General features: G+C 46.4%; 1 protein-coding gene across 1 annotated transcript in view; it reads left to right on the top strand.

Moving 5' to 3' along the window:
• The first annotated feature begins 16,117 nt into the window (after positions 1–16,117).
• Positions 16,118–27,636, top strand: part of CCDC32 (coiled-coil domain containing 32) — a 38,429-nt gene continuing 26,910 nt past the window's right edge. The window contains exon 1 of the mRNA XM_082242853.1: positions 16,118–16,373. Coding sequence (XP_082098979.1) covers positions 16,127–16,373 — 247 coding nt within the window. The 5' untranslated portion in view covers positions 16,118–16,126. The remainder of the gene's footprint in view (positions 16,374–27,636) is intronic.

A 27,636-nucleotide genomic window follows, 5' to 3' on the forward strand; every position in this document is an offset into this window, starting at 1 on the left:
AGTTAAAAAAAAAAAGCGCCAAAAACGTACCTCTCCGTCGCAAACACAGCAAGAACGCATCAAAAATGCACCTGTTACGTTTTGTTGTGGTTTTAACAGTCACATGACCTATGAAAACACACCAGAAGCACAGTAAAATCACGTGCGTTTTCAGCGCCATTATCAGCACCTTTTTCTTTATCAGCAACATGCCGAAAATACCCTTTTGGCTGCCGAAATTTCGTTGCATCTCTAGTTTCACAGTATAAATAAACCTCTTTAGTAGTGATCATCTGCTGTTTTTGTGCTAAAAAGGGCTAATTTTTTGTTTTTTAACCCCATCATGACAGATGATGCAGAAGACATGCTGCTGCTACTACTAAATATGTAAGTGACAGCAGGCACAGTGTGCTTGTATCAAGCTACCTGCCTATAACCACTGACCCTGTCATGCATTGTTACATTACTCTTGTCTGAAAATCTGCAAAAAAGCGTTTTAGGTTTATTTATTTTATTTTTTTAAAATAAAATTTCTCTTTCGTTCTAATAAGAGGATACTTCCTCTTCTACTACAGCTGCGCATGAAAAAGCGCTCGTGGATGCACTGAAAATGGAAGATGCGGTTGCTTCGGAGGCACCAGTCACCTTCAGGATCCGAAATCCTCAAAAGCGGCAAGGGTTTTTCCTTTTCCTGCATATTTTGACAAAATTGTCACGGGCCAGTGGGTTTGCCAAAAACGCAATGTGGTGGGATCTAAGCGTTTCGCTAGACAATACCCCTTTAAAGAGTCCCTGTTAAAAAAAAAAAGTGGACTGTTCCTCCTGTGGTGGATTCTCCGGTCTCCAGACTGAACAAATCCACTCTAAGTCCGATGGAGGAGTCTCTAACTTTTAAGGAACCTTTTGATAGGAAGGCGGAGACCTTGATCCAGCACATGTTTTCTAGGGCCAGTTCATTCCTTAGGCCGGTGTTCATCATTCCCTTGGTGTCCCAGACCTTGACAGAGTGGGCAAAGCTTTTGCTCCAGGATCTGGAGGGGGAACAGCTTCCCCCTCCCTTTTACGGAGCTGGCGGACCAGTTGGTCCAGGGACTACAGTTTATTTGTGATGCCTCTCTGGATGCAGCTCCCTTAGTTTATAGGATGTCTGTGACAGCAATGGTCCTTCGGCGCAGGATATGGCTGAAATGCTGGTCTGTGGACCAAGCTTCCAAGAAGGCCTTATCGGATCTCCCTTTTGTGGGGGATCGCCTGTTTGGGTCTTCCGTGTATGAAATCATTAAGGGAGTTACAGGTGGGAAGAGCACTCTCCTCCCACAGGCTTCCAGGGGCAAGGAGTCTCGTCGCAGACATGGTCCTTTTTTCTCGGCTTATAGGCAGCTTTTTCGTCCCTCAGGGTCTTAAGACAAAGGATCCAAATCCATCAGGAACGTCTCCAGAGGTTCCAAGAGGCCCTGGCCTGGTAAGCCAAGAGCAGGTCATTCCAGATATGCAGACAAGCCCTCTTTTGCCTGAAGGGGCACCCTCACCCATGTCTGGGGTGGGGGGGGGGGGTCTTCATTTTTTTTTTTTTTTTTTCTCTCTGATTCAAGACAGGTGGGTCCACAAGCTGATTCGGTCCTGCTACAAGATCAATTTTCTGTCTTCTCCTCCAGAGCGGTTTTTCCTTCCAACCTGGTTTTTGTGATCAGACCCTCTGCATGGTCTATTCGGGGCAGTACAAGACTTGCTACTGCAAAGGGGGATTGTACCGATTCCAATCTGAGAATGTTTTGAGGGTTTATTCAAACCTGTTTACAGTTCCCTTCCCAGGAAGGAAGAAAAAATTCATCCAATCCTGGACCTCAAAGCCCTGAACTGCTTTGTGCAGGTACAAAAGTTCCGGATGGAGTCCATCCATACAGTGGTAGCATCCCTTGTTCAAGGGGATCTTCTGACCTCTATCGATATCAAGGACGCTTACCTTCATATCCCAATATATGTCGGGCATCAGTGCTTCCTCCGCTTTGCCGTGAGCGAGGAACATTATCATTTCTTGACGTTGCCCTTTGGTCTGGCCTCAGCTCCTCGGGTATTCACTAAAGTGTTTGCCCTCGTGTTAGCATTGTTGCAACAGCGGGGTATTGCGGTACTGGGATATCTGGACGATCTTCTTTTGCAAGCAGAGTCTCCGACTGCTCTAAAGAACAGCCTGGACATCACTGTGCGGACTCTGCAGGAGTTTGGTTGGACATTGAATTTCCAGAAGTCTGCTCTGGTTCTGTCCACCAAGTTTGACTATTGGGGTCTGACTCTGGCCTCAGCCAGGATGTTTCTTTCGCTGGACAAGCTCCAGAAGCTGCAGGGTGCCATTCGACTTCTGTTGTCCAGCAGGTGGTCGTCTCTCAGGACTTGCATGTGGGTGCTGGGCCTGATGGTGTCTACCTTCGAGGTGGTTCCATTTTGCACAGTTGATGAAAAATTGGCAGGCAGATTACCTCAGTCGACAGACCTTGGACCAGGGAGAATGGTCACTTCATCCGGAGGTGTTTCATTAGCTGTGTCTCTGGTGGGAAACTCCTGAGGTGAACCTGTTGTCCTTTCGCCTCAATGGGAAGGTGCAGAAATTTGTGGCGAGGTCTAGGGATCCTCTGGCCAATGCTACAGACGCACTGGTGGCCGGTACCGTCTGATATATAGATATATATATATATATATATATATATATATATATATATATATATATATATATATATATATATGCCTTTTCTTCCTCTAAAACTTTTGCTGCAAAGGATCAATGCAGAAGGAATTCTGGTCATCCTAATGGCCCCAGACTGGCCTCACCGGTTTTGGTATGCGGATCCAGATCAGCTTGTCACCGATGTCCCTTGGCGACTTGCTCTCAGAGAAGACCTATTGGCCCAAGGGCCGATCTTTCATCCTGCTTTAGTCGCATCCAGCTTAGCTGTTGAAAGCCAGCTTCTGAAGGATAGGGGGTTGTCTGGCTCTGTGATTTCCACGCTGTTAAAAGCTAGGAAATCTACCTCCTAGGAAGATTTACCATTGTGTCTCGAAGTCGTACATTGCGTGGTATGAGTCTCAGGGGGTTTCTCCCCGTTCCTTTTTGGTGACTCGAATTTTGGCATTCCTCCAAAGAGGTGTGGAACAGCTCCTGGCCTTGGGTACCATCAAGGTGCAGGTTTTGGCCTTTGGCGATTTTCTTTCAATGTCCTTTGGCTATGCATTCCTTGGTTTGCACCTTTTTGTTTAGGGGGTTCGCCACTTGGCTCCACCTGTACGATCTCTGTTGCCTCCGTGGGATCTTAATTTGGTACTGTCGGTTCTTCAGAACCTGCCTTTCGAAATATTTGCGAGAACCCTCTGCTTACAATGTCCCAGAAGGTAGCCTTCTTGGTGGCAATTACATCTGCACGCAGAGTGTCGTAGCTGGCTGCTTTGTCTTGTTAATCAACTTATTTGGTGGTTCACAGAGATAAAGTGGTGCACCTTGTCAGTCGTTCCTTCCTAAGATTGTCTCTGGTTTCCATCTGAATGAAGACATTGTGTTGCCTTCCCTGTGTCCTAAGCCTAGGCATCCTAAGGAGATTCCCTTGCACTCTCTGGATGTGGTTCGGGCAATCAGGGTGTACCAGGATGGTCATCGCAAGGGGTTGGCTGCGTCTGCAGCAAACCTTTCCAGATGAATCAGACAGGCAGTAGTGCAGGCCTAATCAATCAAGGGTCAGGTTCCTCCCTTCCCTGTTAACCACTTCCATACCGAGTCATGTAATATGACGTCGGCAAAGTGGTTGTACAGATCCGGGCCGCCGTCATATGACGTCGGCCCGTTCTAGCAGCCAGTGCGCGCCCCCGGCGGCGCGTAGCGGCGCGATCAGGGATGAGGCTCGTCCCTCGGACATAGCCCATCCCTGATCAAGGTAAACAGCCAATAGAAATTGGCTGTTTACCACGTGATCGGCTGTGTCAATCACAGCCGATCACATGATCGGCTCCAGCACGAGCCGCTCGTTCTCTCTGCAATGCGCGCCCCCGGGGGCGCGCAGAGCAGCGATCGGGGACGAGGCTCGTCCCTCGGACAGAGTCGATCCCAGATCTAGGTAAAGAGCCAATGAAATTGGCTCTTTACCACGTGACCGGCTGTGTCCAGTCACAGCCGGTCACAAATGTGAACAGAGAACACGGTAACTAGCTGTCACCGTGTTCTCCTCCTCACACACTGATCCTGTGTGAGGAGGAGATTGTAGTAACAGCTAGTTACCGATTACAGTGCACGCTAAACACACTGATTGCCCCCCCCCCCCCCCAATAAAGAGCACCTGTCACTAGCCCATCAAAGTACCCGAGTACCTGTCACCAGCCCATCAGGTACTCGGGTACACTGATGGGCTGGTGACAGGTACTCGGGTACTCTGACGACGGGTACTCGGGTACTCTGATGACAGGTACTCGGGTACTCTGATGACAGGTACTCGGGTACCTTTAGTACTCATCAGTACCTATCACGTATCAGTACTGATCATCAGTACCCATCAGTACAGTATCACCTATCAGTATCAGTACTACTCATCAGTAGACTTTGCTCCGAAGGAGTAGCTAGGCAACAGAATATGTCAATATAAAGGCTTTTAACATATCCCACCCCCAGGGGGTGGTCCCCTCAGTCAATACCCTCCTACTTCCTGTATCCATACTTCAGTTTTCAATGTCTAGCTTGTCAGGAGTAGCTGGATGTCTCTATGCTGGGGCATTTTTTGTCTCAGCTTTTCTTTTCTCTTTTGATTTTCTTTGAGTTTTTTCTCTTGCTTTACTTAGCTGTTATTTTTTCAGCGTTAGTTAGTTCTTCTGATGAAGAGGATTCGTGCGGGCTGGGTCTCGGCCTGATCCCCCTGGTCGCAGGTTGTGGGTCAGTGGCTTCCCGGCCTGCCATCGAGCGTTCAGCCAGGTATCGCTCCTGGCACAGTGAACGACCCATCCCTGTTCGGTGCAGGGATGCTTGGTGAGGTGGCTACCTCACTGGACGCTGTGCGGTTTCTTAACCCCGGTTTAGTGCGTCCTGGATGCGACTCTCCCTGCCTCATGTGCTGCGGTTTGTTCGCCTGTGCGGGTTCCCCACGCCATTAGGAGGTAAGTGTATTTATGTGGGGACCTGTCTGTCGGGGGGGGTGTCAGTCTGGGACTGTGTAACCTGCCTCTGTTCACACTGTTTGGCTCCCTGTCATTCTGCCTGCACGCTGTGGGCTGCAGGGGGGGGGGGGGGCTGTGTGGCACTGTGTGTCTGCCTGTGTACTGTGTGAAGGGCTGTGTGCTGTGGGGCATGCTTTTGGTCATGTTGGGGCACTATACAGCGATCGCTGCGGCGATCCGCCATGTTTTTTACATGGGTGGTGTTTTGTAGTACATCACAGAGCGGGGGAGCGGCGTTTTCAGCGCCAATCGGCGCCATTTTGCCTGCACTCGCCCCAGCCGCATGTTTTCACTGCGGGCGGCCATTTTCTTGTAGCCTTCCATAGGCTTTAACAGAGCGTCCTGATTGCATCACTTCCTCTTTCCTGATGTGCACCGATCGAGGCGGCAGCTACAGCAGGGGTCTCCTCAGGTTTTAACCTTTCTGTCTTCCTATATCCATTGCCTGTGTTCTGTGTGGGTCTTATTGTGCTTGTGTGTGTGGCGGTGGGCTGCGCTCGCCGCGCTTGTTAAAGGGGCAGTTAACCCTTTCTTTGCCAGCGTATTTTTTTGGGGCAATGGATTCTCAGGAGGGCAAATTTCCTGCCACATTGGTGGGTAGCCAGGGGACTGCTTTTTCCCCCCAGGGGGGGATTTGGCTGCGATTGTGGCTAATCTTGCTGCCCAGGTGCAAATGTTGGTGGCTGCTCAATCCACAAAAAGGTCCAGAGCTTCAATTTCCTCTGGTTCAGAGGATGATGGTGCGGGGGCTGATATGGCCGGGGTCTCCTTATCAGAGTCCCGTTCCTCCCTGGATCTTGTGGGGTCCGAGGTGGAGGCTGAGGTTGAAGGGGTGGATGATTCTCCCCCTGGCTCGTCTGAAGAGCTTGCACTCATGGATTAAATGGTTGCTTCCATCAAGCAAACGCTGCGCTTGCAGGATGAACCGTGTCCGCCTGCTGCCTTGGCAGCTTATGGGACAAAGAGAAGACGCAAAACATCGCAGGTTTTTCCCTGCACTGATGATTTTCAGAGCGCTGTTAAGGAACAATGGCGTAATATCCGCAAGCTTTTTGCTGTACCCAGTAGGTTCAAACTGCGTTATCCTTTCACGCCCGCTACTGACGAGCGTTGGTGTGTACCACCTCCAGTGGATCACGCGATCGCGGTTCTGAATAAGTCCACTGCGATTCCTGCTGAGGATACCCCGGTGTTCCGGGATGCCACAGACAAGAGGCTGGAGTCTCTTGCCCGTCATACCTATTCTATTATGGGTTCTATGCTGAAAGCTCTGTTTGCTTCCCTTATGGCGGCCCAGGCGGTCGCGAGTTGGACGCAGGTGCTTAGACGCGTTTTGGTGGCTGATTCCGCCCCACAGGCGACATTGGACATGGTGGATCAAATCCATCAGGGTGTCATGTATTTGTGCGATGCGGACTTGGATATGGTCCCGTTGGCCGCACGTGTACACGGTGTGGCGGTGTTGTCTCGCCGTTTGGTTTGGTTAAAGTGTTGGTCGGTGGACCAATCTTCGCGCAAGACCTTAGCCAATCTACCTTATGACGGTTCTCGCCTTTTTGGCGAATCCTTGGATACTCTGATAAAGGGGATCACAGGGGGTAAGGGCACGCTCTTGCCCCAATCCCAAAAGGCTAAGGTGGCTCCTGGTAAGAAGCATGCTTCCTTTCGGCCCTCTCAGGGGTCCTTTCGTGCCTTTCGGCCGCACTATAAGGGCAAGCCGTTCAAAGGTCAGGGCTCCCAAAAGAAGCCGTGGACAGGTAAGCAGAAGTCCGGCCAGTCCGGATCCGCTGCCCACAACAGTGCGGCCTGAAGGGGTGCCCTCACCCGGTTCTGGGGTGGGGGGACGCTTGCTCGGTTTTCCACAACCATGGCTGACCCGTGTTCGGGACAGGTGGGTTCAGGAAATCGTTCGATCTGGTTACAAGATCGAGTTTCTCTCTCGGCCGGAGAGCAGATTTTTTCCCTCAAATCTTCAACTGTCTCCGGAGCGTTTGCGGGATCTGCACCTTGCGGTGCGGGACCTGAGGGCTCAGGGAGTGGTGGTCCCGGTGCCTCATCGGGACAGATTTCGGGGGTTCTATTCCAATCTGTTCACCGTGCCCAGGAAGGAGGGCAAGGTACGTCCAATTCTGGACTTAAAGGCTCTGAACCGCTTTGTGTGGGTTTGCAAGTTCCGCATGGAATCTCTGCGGTTGGTGGTGGCTGCCCTGGTTCCGGGGGAATTCATGGCCTCCATCGACTTGAAGGATGCGTACCTACACATCCCCATTTTCGAGGGTCACCAGAGGTACCTTCGGTTCGCCATTGCAGAGGATCACTACCAATTTGTGGCGTTACCTTTTGGCCTCGCTTCGGCTCCGCGGGTTTTTACCAAGGTGCTTGCACCACTGCTGGCCTTGTTAAGGACCCAGGGCATCTCTGTCCTGGGGTATCTGGACGATATTCTGGTTCGGTCTGCGACCAGCCAGGGTCTGGAGACGGATCTGTCCGTCACGGTGCAGACTCTACAGGAGTTTGATTGGACGATAAATTATCCAAAATCGACGCTGTGTCCGTCGGTTCGTCTTCCCTATTTGGGAATGATCCTGGACTCGGTCCAGGCGAAGGTCTTCCTACCGGACGACAAACTCAAGATTCTTCAGGGAGAAGTCCAGTCCCTCAGGGACGTTCCGTGCTCATCCCTGCGGAAGTGCATGCGGTGTCTGGGACTGATGGTCTCGGCTTTCGAGGCGATTCCCTTTGCCCAGTTTCACACGAGGGGTCTCCAAGCGGAGATCCTGTCCAGTTGGGACGGGCGTCCGCAATCTCTGGATATCCAGATTTTGTTGAGCCATCGCAGCAGAAGGGATCTTCTGTGGTGGCTCCAGTCCCCGGTGGTGTCGGGGGTAAAGTCTTTTCGTCCTCTTTCATGGACGGTGATCACCACGGATGCCAGCCTGTCGGGCTGGGGTTGTGTTCTGGGCGTTCTGTCCGCCCAGGGGACTTGGTCGGAGGAGGAATCCTCCCTTCCGATCAACATTCTGGAGTTGCGTGCGATAAATCTCTGCCTTCTGTAACGCTCCTTGCGTTTCTTATAAGGTGTGGATTTTCAGCTGCAGAAGTAGTTCCACGTCAGTAGTCATGTAGGAGATATGCTGAGATACCAATCCCAACCTCAATGACTCATCATGTATGGAAGGTCTTATTTCAGCCAGTAAATACACACAGTAATTAAGCTGGTTCCTAGTGTGACTTTATATACATGTGGTGAGACAATGATAAAGGTCTTAGGGATAGGTTTGAGTGGAAGTGGTAGGTGACAGACACTTGAGGTGAGACAGTGCAGATGGATGCAGGAAGGGTTAGCGATCATGTATGATAACAGATGACAGAGTAGCAGGTGCATACAGGAGAGATCAACCCAGTGCAGGAAATAGTAGCAGTAGCCTCAAGAGCTAGCAATCTAGTTATGCAGATGTAAAAGACAGTCCTTGATATGCAGAGCTAAATAGTGTAAGCCTAGTACAAGTCTATAGAGATTTCCCCTGTGGGGTACTTAGCACTAATAGCGATAGCCGAAGGATCGCTCAGGAGATGCGGATGATCCAGTAGCAGGATGCAGGGATCAGCGCAGCGAGGTTCGTCAGCGAGGAGAGCTTGCAAGCATGGAAGCTTCAAGCAAGATTAGTATCCAGGTACTGGTGTTTGAACGAACACATGTGAGTGAGAACCGACGCCCTAAATAGCCATCTAGTCCGGCGCTGGGTGATGACAGCTTCAGCCTTAAAGGGAAACACACCTATATGTGTTTCTTCTGTCTAGGTAGATGAAAATCGGCCGGAATAAATGTGATAGGAGGCACTGAGAGTGCCAGAACCTTACACCTTCAACGTTGGACGGACAGGCTGCGCGGCTGTCCGGTTTCGGGTGCAGACGGACAATGCCACGGCGGTGGCTTACGTCAATCACTAAGGGGGCACCAGGAGTGCCCGAGCGGCTCGGGAAGTGGCCGACATTCTTTCTTGGGCCGAGACTCATGTCCCGGCGATATCGGCGGTACACATTCCGGGGGTGAACTGGCAGGCGGATTATCTGAGCCGCCAGACCCTGGATCAGGGGGAATGGTCTCTCCACCCGGCTGTCTTCCAGATGTTGTGCGCGAAGTGGGGTCTTCCGGATGTGGACCTGTTCGCGTCTCGTCTGAACAACAAGGTGAAAAGGTTCGTGGCAAGGACGCGCGATCCTCAGGCAGACGCGTCAGACGCGTTAGTAGCCCCGTGGCATCAGTATCGGCTGCTGTATGCGTTTCCGCCGATTCAATTGTTGCCCAGGTTCCTTCGCAGGTTGAACTCGGAACCACACACAGTGATTCTTGTGGCACCGGACTGGCCTCGCCGGTCCTGGTACGCGGACCTCGTGAACCTGGCGGTCGACGCTCCTTGGCGTCTGCCTCTTCGAGAAGATCTCCTGTCTCAAGGGCCGATATTCCATCCTGCTTTACAGTCGCTGGCTTTGACGGCCTGGCTGTTGAAACTGAGGTCCTGAAAGATAGGGGTCTTTCTCCGGAGGTCATTCACACTTTGATTAACGCGAGGAAGTCTTCCTCGGGGAAGGTATATCACCGTACTTGGAAGGCCTATTTTGCCAGGTGTGAGTCCAGGGGGTTTTCACCTCGCACATACTCTGTGTCTAGGGTGTTGTCCTTCCTTCAGACGGGTGTCGACCAGCGTCTGGCGCTGGCTACGGTCAAGGGTCAGGTGTCTGCGCTGGCCGTTCTCTTTCAACGTCCTGTGGCGTCTAACTCTTTGGTTAGTACCTTTGTTCAAGGGGTGCGACATCTGGTCCCTCCTAGAGGGAACCGTTACCTCCTTGGGACTTTAATCTTGTTCTGTCCGTGCTACAACATGCTCCCTTTGAACAGATCAGGAAGATCTCGTTGTCCATGTTGTCCAAAAAAGTCGCTTTTTTGGTGGCGATCACTTCGGCTCGCAGGGTTTCGGAGCTGGCAGCTTTGTCCTGCAAGTCTCTGTATCTGGTCATTCATCTGGATAAGGTGGTCTTGCGACCTAACCCTTCTTTTCTTCCGAAGAGAGTTTTGGAGTTTCACATCAATGAGGACATTGTCCTGCCTTCGCTCTGCGCGAAGCCCAAACATCCGAAGGAGGTGGAGCTGCATTCCTTGGATGTTGTTCGGGCGATTAGGGTTTACCTAAAATCGACTGAATCTTTCCGCAAGTCGGATTCCTTGTTTGTCCTTCCTGAGGGACCTCGGAAGGGCATGGCTGCGTCGGCCTCTACCATCGCCAAATGGATCAGACAGACTGTTGAACAGGCCTATGCTTTGAAGGGGAAAGTTCCCCCTGTGCCTGTGAAGGCGCACTCTACGAGATCTCGGAGTACGTCTTGGGCCTGTCGGCATGGGGCTTCTGTGGCCCAGGTGTGTAAGGCGGCGACTTGGTCGACCGTGCACACTTTCACGAAATTCTACAGAGTGGATGTTCAGGCATCGGCAGATGCTTCCTTTGGCCGCAAGGTTCTTAGTGCGGCAGTTCCTTAGAGCTCCTTGTATGGGCTCCTTGGCTGTTTGGGATACATGTTGTTGTCCCTAGGTTATTTGTTTTCCTGGGTTATTGCTTCTGTTGAGCAAGTTTTTTCTCCTGTTGCCCAGCTGGTTTCCTTCCTTTGGTAAGGTTCCTTTCTCTGATGTGGAGACTGCGTTGCCTTTAGGCGTGGCTGCGTTTCCCACCCCTCATGTTTGCACTGCTTTGGGACGTCCCCATTGTGACGAATATGAAGATGGCGGCGACTGTCGGAGGACGTAAGAGAAAACGGAATTTTTGTAAAATCTTACCTGTAAAATTCCTTTCTCTGAGTCCTCCGACAGTCGCCGCCCCCGCCCCTCTTTTGGGGTTTGGTTGTATACTCTACTGCTATTCCACTGAAACTGAAGTATGGATACAGGAAGTAGGAGGGTATTGACTGAGGGGACCACCCCCTGGGGGTGGGATATGTTAAAAGCCTTTATATTGACATATTCTGTTGCCTAGCTACTCCTTCGGAGCAAAGTCTAATACCCATTGTGACGAATATGAAGATGGCGGCGACTGTTGGAGGACTCAGAGAGAGGAATTTTACAGGTAAGATTTTACAAAAATTCCGTTTATATACGTCCTCCGTTTAAGCCTAAATACCGGTGTTATGGCAGCAGATAGCTGCCATAACCCTGGTATTTTTTTAAACGGTGGACGGTTGGCTTTCCGATAAGGGTGGTCCCAGCGGCGGATTCGCCATGGGATCACCCTTCCGGGATGGCGGAAGAGGCGCCCCCCCCCTCCCGCTGCGTTCCGGTCCTTTTCCCCGCTTACCGGACCCGCTGGCAGCGGGGAAAACGATCCGGTCCCAGATCCTCACAGACAGGATGTCGAGTGAGGGCAAGCTTGCCCTCACTTGACTCTATGGTCTTGGAGGATCGGAGCTACGGAAAATGTTGTTGCCTAGCAACCGGTTTAAAGGTCCTTTCTTTTTTTTTTTTTTTTTTTTTTTTCTCATTTTTTATATAATAATTTTTTTTTTTTTCTATCTTTTAGTGTACTTGTGAGATCTGAGGACTTTTTGATCCCAGATCTCACAAAAAAGAGGTCCTGTCGTGCCTATTTCTATTATGAGGAATGTTTACTTTCCTTTTAATAGAAATAAAAATGATCAATTTTTTTTTTTTTTTTTTAAACGGTATAAAAATAAAAAATAATAAATAAAATAAATAGTAAAAAAAAGTCCCCGTGAGCTCGCGCTCAGAAGTGAACGCATACAGAAACCCCACCACATATGTAAACGGTGTTCAAACCACACATGTGAGGCATCGCCGCGATCGTTAGAGCAAGGGGAATAATTTGAGCCCTAGACCTCCTCTGTAACTCAAAGATGGCAACCTGTAGAAATTTTTAAATTGTCGCCTATGGGGATTTTTAAGTACCAAAGTTTGTCGCCATTCCGTGAGCGTGCGCAATTTTGAAACATGACATGTTGGGTATCTATTTACTCGGCGTAACATTATCTTTCACATTATGGAAAAAAATTGGGCTAACTTTACTGGTTTCTTATTTTTTAATTAAAAAAAGTGAATTTTTTCAAAAAAAATTGCGTTTGGAAGACCGCTGCGCAAATACGGTGTGATAAAAAATATTGCAATAATCTCAATTTTATTCTCTAGGGTCTCTGCTAAAAAATAAATATATAATGTTTGGGGGTTCTAAGCAGTTTTCTAGCAAAACAACTGATTTTAGCTTGTAAACACCAAATGTCAAAAATAGGCCTAGGCAAGTGGCTAGGATGCATGATGATGCTCCTTGGATGTTAGGCCCCTCTATATGGCTAGGCTGTGAAAAAGTCTCACACGTGGTATTGCCATACTCAGGAGGAGTGGCAGAATGTATTTTGGGGTGTCATTTTTGCTGTGTACATGCTATGTGTTAGGAATATCCTATAAATTGACAACTTTGTGTAAAAAAAAAAAAAAGTTTTAATTTTTTTTCCCACATTTTCCAAAAACCTGTGGAAAAAAATATGTTCAAACGACCCATAATGCCTCATAGAATATACGTTGGAGTGTTTTGCTTTCCAAAATGGGGTCATTTTGTGGACTTTTCCATTGTATTGGTGCTCTAGGGCCTTGAAAAGTGTGATAGGTAGTAAGAAAGTTTTATGTGTATTTATGCTCCTAGAACGCCTGAAGGTGCTTCTTGGACGTGGAGTCTCTTTTTGTGGCCAGGCTGTGTAAAAGTCTCACACATGTGGTATCGCCATACTCGGAAGGAGTAGCAGAATGTATTTTTGGGTGTAATTTTTGCTGTGTACATGCTATTTGTTAGAAATAGCTTATAAATTGACAACTTTGTGGGGAAAAAAAAGAAAAAAAATTTTTTCTTCATTTTCCCAAGAATTGTGGGAAAAAATTACAACTTCAAAAAACACACCATGCCTCTTACTAAATACCTTGGACTGTCTACTTTACAAAAAGGGGTCATTTGGGTGGTATTTGTACTGTCCTGACATTTCAGGGCCTCAAGAAAGGAGATAGGCAGTCAGTACATCTGGTGTGATCAATTTTCAGTAATTGGTACCATAGCTTCTAGACTCAATAACTTTCACAAAGACTAAATAATATACACTAATTTGTGTTAATTTTACCAGAGATGTAGCAGTATACATTTTGGCCCAAATGTATGAAGAAAAATTTATGTTTTGCAAAATTTTATAATTGAATCTAAAAAAGTTTTTTTTTTTTTTTTTTTTTTTTTTCAAAATTTTTGTTCTTTTTTTGCATATATCACGAAAAAAAAAAAAACCCCAGTTGTGATCAAATACCACCAAAAGAAAGCTCTATTTGTGTGAAAAAAATGATAAAAATTTTGTTTGGTTACAGTGTAGCATGACTGAGCAATTGTCATTCAAAGTGTGAGAGTGCTGAGAGCTGAAAATTGGTCTGGGCAGGAAGGGTGTCTAACTGCTCTGTATGGAAGCGGTTAAGGGGCATTCCACGTGGGTGCTTAGTGCCTCCTGGGCCTTCCGCCATCAGGCGTCGGTAATGCAGGTTTGCAAGGCGACCATATGGTCGCCTGTGCACATTTTCACAAAATGTTACCAAGTAGATGTGTTGGCATCTACGGATGCTGCTTTTGGCCGCAAAGTTTTGCAGGCTGCTGTTTGAGGACTACTGTAGTCCTCTATGAGGGTGTATGGTTTTTTTTTTTTTGTTTTTTTGCAGGTGAGCTCCAGTTGTTCCTGGTTGGGCTCCATATTACCTAGTTGACTAGGTTTAGCCTTTGGGATTTTTTTCTCCTGTGTTTTTTCCCACCCCTCATGTTGACACTGCTTTGGGACGTCCCAATGGTCAAGAAGATTCTGGAGCTGTGTTCGTCAATGAACAAAAGATAAAATTGTATTTTTATCCTACCGTAAAACCCCTTTTCTCTGATGTTCATTGACGGACAGAGCACCCACACCTCTAATGATTTGGGTTATTTTTCTTCTGACACTGCTTGCAACAAAACTGAATGCCTATAGCAGGAAGTGGGAGTATACATCCTGGGACTGCCCCATAGGCATGGTGAAGCTTTTTCCTGCCTAGTGTCCTACTCCTGAAGGGGGCAGCATAACCAAATGGTCAAGAGGATTCTGGAGCTGTGTCCATCAATCAACATCAGAGAAAAGGATTTTTCAGTAAGACAGAAATCCGATTTTTTTGATCTTCTTTTGAGTCTGATGATATATACCCGATTCAGCCTCTAATGGTGTATATATATCTCTTGTTCTTAGAGCAGATTAATTATTTTGTTCCCTAACGATATAGCTAGTTATATTTACCACTACATATAGCTATTCAAAAATAAATTGTCTAATTTTTTAAAAATCAAATTTGGGAGGTGCAACCCTGTTAGAATAGGTTGTCTTAGAATAGGTTGCCTTACAGAGGGGAAGAGCCTTGTTCACCGATTTCCAGGCAACAAATGATGGCGCAGAAGTCTTTTTCAAAGACAGGATAATTGGACTTCCTTGCATAGAATAATCGTGTGTGGAGAATGTAAATGGCATTTGTAGGAACTTTTAGTACTTTGTCCAGTGGCGGCCGGTGTGTTGGGGGCCCGCCACCCCCTATCCATGCGTCCTGCCCCCTAATCTGCATGCGGGGCGCCGGACACATGGAGTTCAATGGGGCTTTTTTTTTTTGCATCACCTGATTAGAGCCAGAGGCTCTAATAGGCTGCAGCAAAGGGTGGACCCGGGGCGCAGAGCAGTGCGCCCCGAGCCCACCCATTGTGTGACAATATCGAATAAAAATTTGCTATTGTCACACGGATCCTCCTCCTGGCCATTTGGGGAGCGGGTCTAATACCTGATTCCTGATCGTCCGCAAGGCAAACCCCATGCCATTGGCCGAGGAGGAGGTGGGAGCGGGAGGACTCGAGGAGACACGCCGGGGACTGAGAAGCTGCTGCTGATCCAGGTAAGTGCACTGGTCTCGGGGCCACACTGCATTGAAGGGGGCATGCACGCTGGTCTCTGCATTGAAGGGGGCATGCACGCTGGTCTCTGCATTGAAGGGGGCACGCACGCTGGTCTCTGCATTGAAGGGGGCACGCACGCTGGTCTCTGCATTGAAGGGGGCACGCACGCTGGTCTCTGCATTGAAGGGGGCACGCACGCTGGTCTCTGCATTGAAGGGGGCACGCACGCTGGTCTCTGCATTGAAGGGGGCACGCACGCTGGTCTCTGCATTGAAGGGGGCACGCACGCTGGTCTCTGCATTGAAGAGGGCACGCACGCTGGTCTCTGCATTGAAGGGGGCACGCACGCTGGTCTCTGCATTGAAGGGGGCACGCACGCTGGTCTCTGCATTGAAGGGGGCACGCACGCTGGTCTCTGCATTGAAGGGGGCACGCACGCTGGTCTCTGCATTGAAGGGGGCACGCACGCTGGTCTCTGCATTGAAGGGGGCACGCACGCTGGTCTCTGCATTGAAGGGAGCACGTACGCTGGTCTCTGCATTGAAGGGAGCACGTACGCTGGTCTCTGTGCATTGAAAGGGGGCACGCTGGTCTCTGTGCATTGAAAGGAGGCACGCTGGTCTCTGTGCATTGAAAGGGGGCACACTATACCTTAATTACTGAAGGCCCCTTTCACACTTTTGCGACCTCAAAGTCACGCAATTTTTTTGACATCGTTTTTTGCCGCAAAGCAATGCCTATTACATTTTTCTGTTTGCGCCCCCCCCCCCAAACAAATTTTGAGCACCAGCCGCCACTGACTTTGTCCCTTCTTATTGACCTCTGAAAAAAACAAAAGGGCTCCAGATAGTTTTAGGTTCTAGGAGAGAGTAATGGAGTGGAATGTTTCTTTATATTTTTTCTTCATAAATATGTACAGTATTTCATATAATTGTGAACATGTTTAATGTTTTCTTCTTGCAGATTATTTTGTTTCCATGAGGATGTTGGAGAGCCTAGATTGCAGTGCTACTGTGTCTAGCCAGAATATGTGGGCTGAGATTTGTCCATGTGCTCCAGACACACAGGAACTAAGTCCTGAAGAAACCTTTTCAGACTCCTTTCTGGGCCCTATTACTGATGAACTCAACCATGACCGAAGTGAATCTGAACTTAACTCTTACAATTGCAGTCAAAAACCATGGGCTCCATTACAAGACTCTGAAGTATACTTGGCATCTCTAGGTTAGTAGATATGAAATTGTCTACTGATTTAGCTAATCTGTACTTTGGTATCATTTTAGAATTTCCAGCAGTCCTAAATAAATTGGTAGCACATAAATTTCATATCAGCATACAGAAAAACGGTACATACACTATATTATATATTGTATAAGTCGCGCTAAATTGAAAAATAAACAAATGAATGTCCAACTGTTTAAAGTCCCAAATAACATAAAGTGACTGGTGATGTATGAAATCTTGTGCTGCTTCCAAAAGATCCCGTAGGAATTGTGCTTACCAGAACGGCAATTTTAAATTGCAGAATTCATGTGATGAGATGAGTTCACGAGCCCAGGTGATCCAATGGAATTCTAGCGCAAGGAACTCCCAATATTGTGGTCGTGTATCATGTGAAGGAAAAATAATAATCCATAGCGTGATACCGTACAAAATAGTCAATAATATAACTGTGTAGGACTACAAATACTGTGAATCCTTCACCAATTGTGCAGCCGTTTACCAAAATGACTAGTGAAAGGGCATGTAATCAAATCAAAAGAAAGGACCGCCACCAGATGTAGAGCCTCTTACCAGATAGATCTTTATAGATGTGTTCTATCCAAGTATAGAAAAGGTGAACCACCACCAGACATAAGGCCTCTTACCAGATGGAAATGAAAAGCCAGCAGAACATTGAATCCACATGCACCAATATCAGCAAGCCACCCAAGAGCGCATAAAGCCTCTTACCAGACCACAAGAAAAATGCTCGATAACACTTGGTATATTTTCCCAATGGAGAGGTAACTTCAAGGTCCCAATGACAATCCGGGCAAATCACTGATAAGTACCACGATGTACCGCTTAATGTGCCTAGGTGGCCTCTCAGACCCCCTATGCCACAAGCTGAGCCACTGTGTTTCTCAGGGTTGCAACGCCAGACCAGCCTAGAAAGACTCTGACCATGGATTCAAATACACTATATTACCAAAAGTATTGGGACACCTGCCTTTACACGCACATGAAATTTAATGGCATCCCAGTCTTACTCTGTAGGGTTCAATATTGAGTTTCGCCCACCCTTTGCAGTTATAACCGCTTCAACTCTTCTGGGAAGGCTGACCACAAGGTTTAGGAGTGTGTCTATGGGAGTGTTTGACCATTCCTCCAGAAGTGCGTTTGTGAGGTCAGGCACTGATGTGGATGAGAAGACCTGGCTCGCAGTCTCCCCGCTAATTCACCCTAAAGGTGTTCTATTGGGTTGAGGTCAGGACTCTGTGCAGGCCAGTCAAGTTCCTCCACCCCAAACTTGCTCATCCATGTCTTTATGGACCTTGCTTTGTGCACTCCATCACTTGGTGGAGGGGGGGATTATAGTCTTAGTTCCAATGTAGGTAACTCTTAAGGCCTCAGCATGCCAATACATTTTGGACATTTTTTTTTACCTTAACCCGATAGAACACATTTGGGATGAATTGGAGCGCAGACTGTGAGCCAGGCCTTCTCTCCAACATCAGTGCCTGACCTCACAAATGCGCTTCTGGAAGAATGGTCAAACATTCCAATAGACACACTCCTAAACCTTGTGGACAGCCTTCCCAGATAAGTTGAAGCTTTTATAGCTGCAAAGGGTGGGCCAATTCAATATTGAACCCTACGGACTATGCATGGGATGTCATTAAAAGTCATGTGCATGTAAAGGCAGGCGTCCCAGTACATTTGGTAATATAGTGTATGTACTTCATTCAAGCTTAAACATTTAGCATAGAAACATATCCTATCTTCTGGTTGTTTTCTTTTCATAGTTACATAGTTGATAATGTTGAATGAAGACACATCCATCCAGTTAAATTTGTGTGTGCATAAGTTGCTATGAATTCCCAAATCCCTGTATATTGTGTTTACCTGAGAAACTAGGGATGCACAATACCATTTTTGTTTACGAGTACTGATACTTTTTTTTTTTTTTCCAATGTCAAACGTGTAAATATATGTTAAAGGTGTAAAAATTAACGAAAAAGAAAAAAAAAAGTTTTAATTATTAATAGCTTGGAAAATAGAAGCGAACAAAGAAAAAAAAATTGGCAGGAAAATTAATGATTAAATGGACAAAGAGGAGTTCAGGCAGATTAGAGCATTTAGGGGATAATAAAGTGTTAAAAAGAAGAACATATAATAAAGCCCAAAAAAAAATGTTTAATTACGTAACAGGTTGCTTTAACCTGGCTTTATCTGCAGATCGAAGTTCATCCCTTTTGACCTGTAGATGAAGAAACAGAAAGATACAAAATAAACAAGGTTTATTTTTATCTTAGTGTTTCAGGGGCTAAGCAATGTTGTTGATAACCATTGCCCGGCTGCTGCTTTTTTTTTTTTGACTGCTCCAATTGCCAGACTTTAATACTACAACTGTCAACAGGGGAACCCCACTGACCGCTGAATAAGTCAGCTGAAATAACAGAGCCTGAAAGTATAAGTTTCTGGTATCAGTGCATATGCATATACTTCGTATTGGGACCAATTTCTGTATCTGTGCAACCCTATGCGAAACCCATCTAATCGTCTAATAGTTTTTTTAAATTGTCGCTCTCCACTGACACCACTAACTGTGGAAGGGTGTTTCACATTTCTAAAAGTAGAGAAACCCATATGCAATTTAAGATTGAGCTTCTTCCCATCTAACTTAACAGTGTTACCACATATCTTCTTCAGAGACCTTAGATTGAACAGTTCTCTCCTGATGCTATAATCTCCATTAAAAGATTTGTATGTGGCAATCTTAATCTTAAGCTCCTCAAAAAAAGGTTAAAGTATTTAGTCATTTCTCATAAATTGAGGATTTTCAGCCCCCTTATTAAATATTATTTTCACCTTTTGTATTATTTTAGTTCATCTAGTCACTCATCAATGGAAATTCTTTGATTGGTGAAATCTTAATTGGTTTGGGTGTTGTGATTCTCCGTCCAGTGCATTCCCCCAACTCCACCCATTTGAGCCTTCCGGAAAAAAAAAGCCACAATTGTACATGCCACAGTAATGTCCCATTATAACTACAAAGGCTGCGGTCCATCAGAAAGACATTTTAGTGCAGGAGGAGTCAGGCTAGGTTGAGGTTCTATCCACAATCACCCTGAAAGCCTTGATTTTAAAGTGGTTCTTAAGCCAAAAAGTTTTTTTTTTAACCGAATGCATTCCCTGCATTAAGGTACAAACCTTTTACGGTTTGGTGTCCTCCCTCCACTTATGTAAATACTGTATTTATTTACCTGAGTCCTCAATCGATCCAGGGCTGTGCAAAACTGAATCTCTTCTCTCCTCTGTTCCTCTTCACACAGGCAACCGTGCAGCAGGTGTAGATGAAATACTGTGAGGAGGAAGCAGGTGTGGGGCCAAGCTGCACTTGTGCCTATGGAGCATGGCTCCATGGATACATACAGCTCGGGAGCGGGCACAAGCAGCTTTCTATGGGGGTGCACACAGAGCAGAGGAGGAGCCAGGAGCACTGGAGGGAGGACACCAGAATAGCTGCGTCCATTCACACAGACATTGGGACTCGGCCCCGCCCCCCATTCCCTCGTCCCTGGCTTTGATTGACAGCACTGGGAGCCAGTGGCTCCTGGTTTCCCAGCAAAGCCAAAGACACAAAAGTGAGGGAAGAGAAGAGCTGCAGACCTGCACAGGGCTGGATCGAATGAGGGCTCTGGTAGGTAAAAGGGGAGGGGGGGGGGTGAGGGGGGATGCTGACATCTAAAGTTTTTACCCTAAAGCGGAGCTCCAAGCGCCTTCAGAAAAAATTAACTCAGCAGCTACAAATACTGTAGCTGCTGACTTTAAATATTTGGACACTTACCTGATTGGAATGCAGCGGTGTCTTCACCTCAGTCGATTTTTCAATCGGCTTTCGGGTGCTGCTGTCGCCATTTCTTGTAAGGGAAACTGGCAGTGAAGCCTTGCCACGGCGTAGTTACCGGTACCTGCTCCCCCCCAAAAGGTGCCAAGTGTGGCAGCGGAGGAGGAGAGGAAGCAAACAAGCGGAGCTTCCCCTTTTAGGTGGAGCTCCGCTTTAAATCCTTTGTTTAGGCATTACAACCACTCTAAGAGTTTTTATTCCAAAATTTCTCAGCTTTCAGTAATGAGATGCCTTGTCAGGTAACTTTTGTATACAATGCATACCTTGGTGCTGGATTGAAAGAACTCCTGTATGCATGTGTGAGAGTTATGCCATTCCAGCCCGGCCAATCAAAATGGCCAAAGATCCTCAACCCCGAATGAGACACTAAAGATGCTTGTGCCGGTGAGGAAGCAAAGAGTGGTGAGTTTAGTTTAGCTTTAAATTGTTTTTAGCTTGGTTTTTTGGCTTTAACTGAGCCTAATGCAAAAAGTCTGCATTATTTGAGTAGTAAATAGAGCAATACAGCAGCAGATCTGGGATTTGTGGGGAACATGGTAAAGTTGACGGCATACAATGGGTAGAGAAAATAATCATCCCCTTTTTTAAAATAATCAGTTTGTTGCTTTGCAGCCTGAAATGAAGCTAGTCGCAGTTTTTTTGTTTTTATCCAGCTGTATTTACTCATTTCAACTTATAACAGCCAGGTGAAAGCTATTACACCAACATGTCAGAAAAAGAAAAAAAATCACTGCGTTGGAAAAAGGATCACCCCTACTAAAAATGACTTATAAACTCAATCAAGTGTAGCTAATCACCTTCTCAATGGCACAGAAAGCCATATGACTTTCAACTGTGATCAGCTTTGGTCATTTTTACATTTTTCAGCATGAAAAGCTTTCCTTGAGCATTTGAGCACCCGGAAGTGCCACTGAAGCAAAAAAAAAAAAAAATGTAAATACAATACCTAGAAGCCCAGTGAAGAAATTAGATTAAGATTAATAAAAAAATATTAAGAAGTGGAAGGTTGTCAGTATCAGGTGTGATCAGAAATGTGTGGACTTCCACAGAGCATCAGGCACAAGTAAATTGTAAAAAAATATAATTTATTTAAAAATAAGTGAATAACACGAATGTAAATGCACCTCCAGTAAACTAAAACTGTGTAAATCAAACCAGATAACTAAACAATAGTGACACACAATGAACAACTGCCCAAACCAAGTATATACAGGAAACAGGATAAACTAATTGTAATCATAACAGAGCCATGGTCATACAGGGGAGATCAAGCAGAGGGAGCTGGGAACAAGACAGGACAGGGAGAGGGTAACAGGAGATGGAGTAGGCAGGTAGGAAGGGATCAGGCTGCAGGGTTTGGATCAAAACGCAGGTCGGGTGCACATGGGGACCACACCAAGGCCATGAGGAAGAGCATGCATCGGGTTTAAATACACTTCCTGCAACCAGCATCAGGTGATGAATGATTGCATGAAAGCTTCTCGCTGCTGAGGGACACCCGCTGGCGGACACTAGAACTGCAGCCAAAAGTTCTGGGTGCCACAGTGCCACCAGCAGGTGAACCCTTTCCCGACAGTGTACCCCTCCTCTAAAGAGCAACCTCCGGGCGCTCCAACCAGCCATAGCTGGTGGAGTCCATAAAAGATACCAAGTTGCTGCATATGTCAAGAGGGAAAATGTCTTCTAGACCAAAGGAGTGCCGGGATTCAACAATAAGCTAGGCGTCCCACCACCTGGGGCTCTGGTGTAATGTTCTGGTACCTCTGGTACCCTTATTCCACTTTCCATTCCGTGTATGCGTCCCACCATTCTCTTCTGGTAGGTGCGCATACACCTTTAAGACCGATGCTGTCATCACTGAGCGCCGCAGAGCGGCTATTTCAACCGCCGGCGTTCTCACTCACATGTTCGTTCAATCCTGCCTTGCATCTATGCTTACAAGCGTGTCTCGCTGTGGAACCTCGCTACAGATCCCTGTATCTCGCTACCAGGATCACTTCCTCAGACCCGAACCTCGCTACTGATCCCTGTATCTCGCTACTGGATCACTTCCTCATCACCGGACCCTTCTACTACTATACTATAGTGATAAGTACCCCGCAGGGGAAACCTCCATAACTTACACTACTACTATTGCATTAAGGACTGTTACTACCTATCCATACTATCCTATCATCTGCACTGTTACATAGATTGCTAGCTCTTGAGACTACTACCATCTATCATCTGCACTGATGCATAGATTGCTAGCTTTCCTGTCTACTACCATCTATCATCTGCACTGCTGCATAGATTGCTAGCTCTCCTGTCTACTACTATCTATCCTTGCACTGGGTTAGTCTATCCTGTATTTGTCATCTGCTGTCCTCACCACCTGTTAGCATACTCTATACTAACCTATCTGCATTCCTAAATACCATCTTGAACTCTCCTGTACAAACCTATCAAGTGCTTACCATCCTTGTCACTGTTCACACCTGTCCCTTCAGCACTTCACCTTTATACTATTATATACATCCTATCACTCCAGGAACATCTCATTGAGTGTGTATATATCTGTATGTTGAAGCTGACAGGCCCATGGTGATGAGTCCTGGAGAGTTGGATCTGGTATTCAACACATCTCTACATGACTACTGAGTGGAGATTTTGCAGCTGCAAATCCAGCCTATAACAAAAACGCAGGAGCGTTACAGATTGAACGAACCTTAAAAATGGATTCAGCAGAATTACCCACTCAAGTGACACAATTAACACAACAAGTAAAAGCGTTAATACTTGCTCTGACTGAAGTACAAGAAGAGAATCAGACTTTAACACAGCAGGTAACCCAGCTCTCACGGCTTACTGCTGTTCAGTCTCCTGAACCTAAAATAAACCCCCCTCTAGTGCTTACAGGCGACGGAAAAAATTTCGGGAATTCAAAAACGCATGTCAATTGCTTTTTTTGTTAAAGCTTCGTACATACCCCACTGATCAAATAAAAGTCTGTACCGTTATTTCATACTTGACGGGTGATCCACAGGCCTGGGCAGACTCTCTCTTTGAGAATAATGATCAGATTCTCAACACCTATTCTTTATTCCTAGCGGAACTCACCAGCTTATACGATGACCCCAATAGGCAGAGTACTGCTGATATGCAGTTGAGGGCCTTGAAACAAGGAAGGAGACCTGTAGAAGACTTTGTATCTGAGTTCAAAAGATGGACCCTTGATTCAGGGTGGAATGACACATCTTTGCGAACTCATTTCAGACTCGGGTTATCGGAAGCTGTTAAAGACGAGCTCGCCCGAGCGGATTTACCTGGCACCTTGGAGGCCTTGATACAACTTCGTATCAACATCGACAGACGACTGCGAGAAAGAAGGGCTGAAAAGATGGGAATGCCATTGTCTAGTCCTTCTCGGATTTCGGCCGTTGACCCTACTCCCATGGATGTAGGAACCATACGCCCACCTTTAACGACTACTGAACGAGCTAGAAGAACATCCAGAAATCTCTGCATGTATTGCGCATCCCCGGATCATTTGATAAGCACCTGTCCCCTTGTTCGCAAAAAAGAGGGTGAGTGTTCACATGTCTTGCTGGGAGGATTAACGACTTCCTTTTCTAACCCCTATCTTTTTGTTCATTTAATATTACAGTGGGACCAAACTAGGATCACCACCAAGGCTATGGTCGACACTGGATCTTGTGGAAACTATATTGATACACGCTTTGTTACCTTAAATAAAATACCTATTATTTCAAAATCTAAGCCTGTTTCTGTTAGTTTCATTAATGGTATTCCACTGTCTTCTGGTCCAATCACCAACCAGACACAGGTACTCCTTGCCACTACCAACGAGTCACATGTGGAGACCATCACTTTTGATATACTATCCTCACCCCATTTCCCTATTATTTTGGGACTTCCCTGGTTACACACACACCAACCAATCATAGATTGGAAAAAACAGACTTTGGTTTTCCCTTCTCACTATTGTGAGAATACGTGTAACCTCCCATCTTATGGGAAGATTCTGTCTGTGGTGTCAGATGAAATTGCACCACTATGCTATCAGGATCTGTCCGAAGTGTTCCTTGAGAAAAATGCTCAAGTGTTGCCTCCCCATAGGGATTACGATTGCACTATCGATCTACTCCCTAACAGCAAATTGCCTTTCGGTCATGTTTATCCCCTTTCACAGGATGAACTTTCTCACCTCAAGGAATACTTGGATGAGAATTTGACAAAAGGGTTCATTAGACCCTCTACTTCTTCCACTGCTGCAGGACTTTTCTTTGTCCGCAATAAGGATTCCAGTCTCAGGCCTATTATCGATTATAGGCAATTAAACACGATTACGATAAAGGATCGCTATCCTTTGCCGCTTATCCCTGAACTTATTGAACAAGTGCGTGGGGCTACTTATTTCACCAAATTAGACCTGAAAGGGGCATACAACCTAATCCGAATCCGTGACGGGGATGAGTGGAAAACAGCATTCAGAACCAGATACGGACTATTCGAATACCTTGTGATGCCATTCGGGCTATGTAATGCTCCCGCAGCTTTCCAAAGATTCATAAACGACATCTTTAGAGACTTACTTGATGTCTGTGTTGTAGTATACCTAGACGATATACTTATCTATTCTCGATCTATGCCTGAACACATAAAACATGTAAGACTTGTGTTGTCCAGACTGCTCTCACACAGTCTATACGTGAAATTAAAAAAATGCCTATTTCATAAAGAAGAAATATTATTTCTAGGATACTTCATATCCAAAACTGGAATTAAGATGGATATGAGTAAGATATCCTGTATTCTAGACTGGCCTATACCAACAACTCGTAAGGCCCTACAGCGATTCCTAGGATTCTCGAACTTCTATAGGAAGTTCATCAAGAACTTTTCCGCCATTGTGAGACCTCTCACACAACTGACAAGTATAAAAAAAACATTCAAATGATCAGAAGAAGCAAATCAAGCTTTCTGCTTGTTAAAATCAAGCTTCACTTCTGCTCCCATACTACGCCATCCAGACCCATCCCTCCAATATATTCTAGAGGTAGATGCGTCAAATATGGCAGTAGGAGCAGTTCTCTCCCAACGACCAACAAACACTTCATCGCTCCACCGAGTTGCTTTCTTTTCAAAATCACTAAGCAGCCCAGAGGTGAATTACCCAGTGGGTGAAAAGGAGTTGCTTGCCATAAAATTGGCACTGGAGAATTGGCGACATCTGCTATAAGGTACCCAGTTACCAATACTCATATATACAGATCATAAAAACCTTCAATACCTCCAGACTAACAAGACTCTTTCCCACCGGCAGGTACGATGGTCATTATTCTTTTTAAGATTTAATTTCTTAGTGACCTATACGCCTGCAGACAAAAATAAAAAAGCGGATGCGCTATCACGACTAACCGAAGATAACTGCGCCGAAATCCCTTCCATTCCCATAATACCCTACGAACGCATTATTGGTGTTGTCCGATCCTTGAAGGAAGAGATTTTGCACAGTATAGGAATGGATTCACCTCCACCACAACTAAGTACTGATGCAGAAGGCTTCCTCTATTACAATGACAAACTTTACATACCTCCTACTATGCGCACCAAGATCTTGGAGTTATCGCATGATGTACCCATGGCAGGACATATGGGTATGACGAAAACCTTTAATTTGCTCACCAGGCAGTTTTGGTGGCCTGATATGAAGACGTCTGTACAAAAATTTGTTTCTTCATGTGACATCTGTGCAAGGTCCAAAATTGACACTACAAAACCATCTGGACTACTTTGTAGTCTACCAATACCCCAGGTTCCATGGGAAGTTGTGTCCTTAGATTTCATAGTAGAACTACCACCTTCCAAAGGATTTAATACCATCCTAGTGTCAGTGGACCACTTGACAAAGATGGCACATTTCATCGCTATCCGTAGACTACCTTCATCCAAACAAACAGCGGAACTACTGATGAAACATGTGTTCAAGTTGCATTGGAATTCCAAAGACTCTTTTGTCCGACCGTGGTTCACAATTTATCTCTAAATTTTGGCAAGCACTTTGTCAAATTTTACGCATTGAGCGAAAGCTCACTTCTCCCTACCATCCTCAGACCAACGGACAGACTGAAAGAGTCAACCAGTGCATTGAGCAATATCTACGCTGCTACACATCATACCTGCAGGATGATTGGGTGGATCTCCTTCCTCTAGCGGAATTTGCTTACAACAACGCAACCCACAGTACTACGAAGCTAAGTCTGTTCTACTTGAACTATGGGTTTCATCCCACTCTTCTTCCACCACGCATCCTGCCATCGAGTAACCCAGTAGCCTCGGATTACCTTACCCAAATAAAAGACTCTTTGGGTTTACTCAATACTACCATATCACATGCTCATAGTCAACAAAAAAGGTACTACGACCTTCGTAGAAGACCTTCTCCTCAGTATGTTATTGGGGACCTCGTTTGGCTATCAACAAAAAATTTAAGATTAAAGATCCCTAGCAAAAAGCTTGGGCCTTTATTCTTGGGACCCTTCCCAATCAGGAAACTAATTGGAAAAGCTGCAGTACAGCTCACCTTACCGGCAGAGATCCATCCCATCTTCCATGTGTCGCTATTGAAGCCACATGTTCCTAACCAAGGAATAAGGCCTACCATCCCACCTCCACCTCCTGTACAAGTTGAAGGCGGAGAAGAATATGAGATAAAGGAGATTCTGGATTCTCGTATCCACAGAAGAAGACTCCAATATCTAGTACGATGGAAGAACTATGGGCCCCAAGACGACACCTGGCTGGATACCTCTGATATACATGCCCCTAGACTGATTCGCAATTTTCACTCGAAATACCCGAAAAAACCAGTTCTAGAGGCCTTCCGGAGCCGGCCTTAAGGGGGGGGGGTACTGTAATGTTCTGGTACCTCTGGTACCCTTATTCCACTTTCCATTCCATGTATTCGTCCCACCATTCTCTTCTGGTAGGTGCGCATACACCTTTAAGACCGATGCTGTCATCACTGAGCGCCGCAGAGCGGCTATTTCAACCGCCGGAGTTCTCACTCACATGTTCGTTCAATCCTGCCTTGCATCTATGCTTACAAGCGTGTCTCGCTGTGGAACCTCGCTACAGATCCCTGTATCTCGCTACCAGGATCACTTCCTCAGACCCGAACCTCGCTACTGATCCCTGTATCTCGCTACTGGATCACTTCCTCATCACCGGACCCTTCTACTACTATACTATAGTGATAAGTACCCCGCAGGGGAAACCTCCATAACTTACACTACTACTATTGCATTAAGGACTGTTACTACCTATCCATACTATCCTATCATCTGCACTGTTACATAGATTGCTAGCTCT

This window comes from Pelophylax lessonae (assembly GCF_965119305.1).
Source record: "Pelophylax lessonae genome assembly, chromosome: 13".
Lineage (NCBI taxonomy): Eukaryota > Metazoa > Chordata > Amphibia > Anura > Ranidae > Pelophylax > Pelophylax lessonae.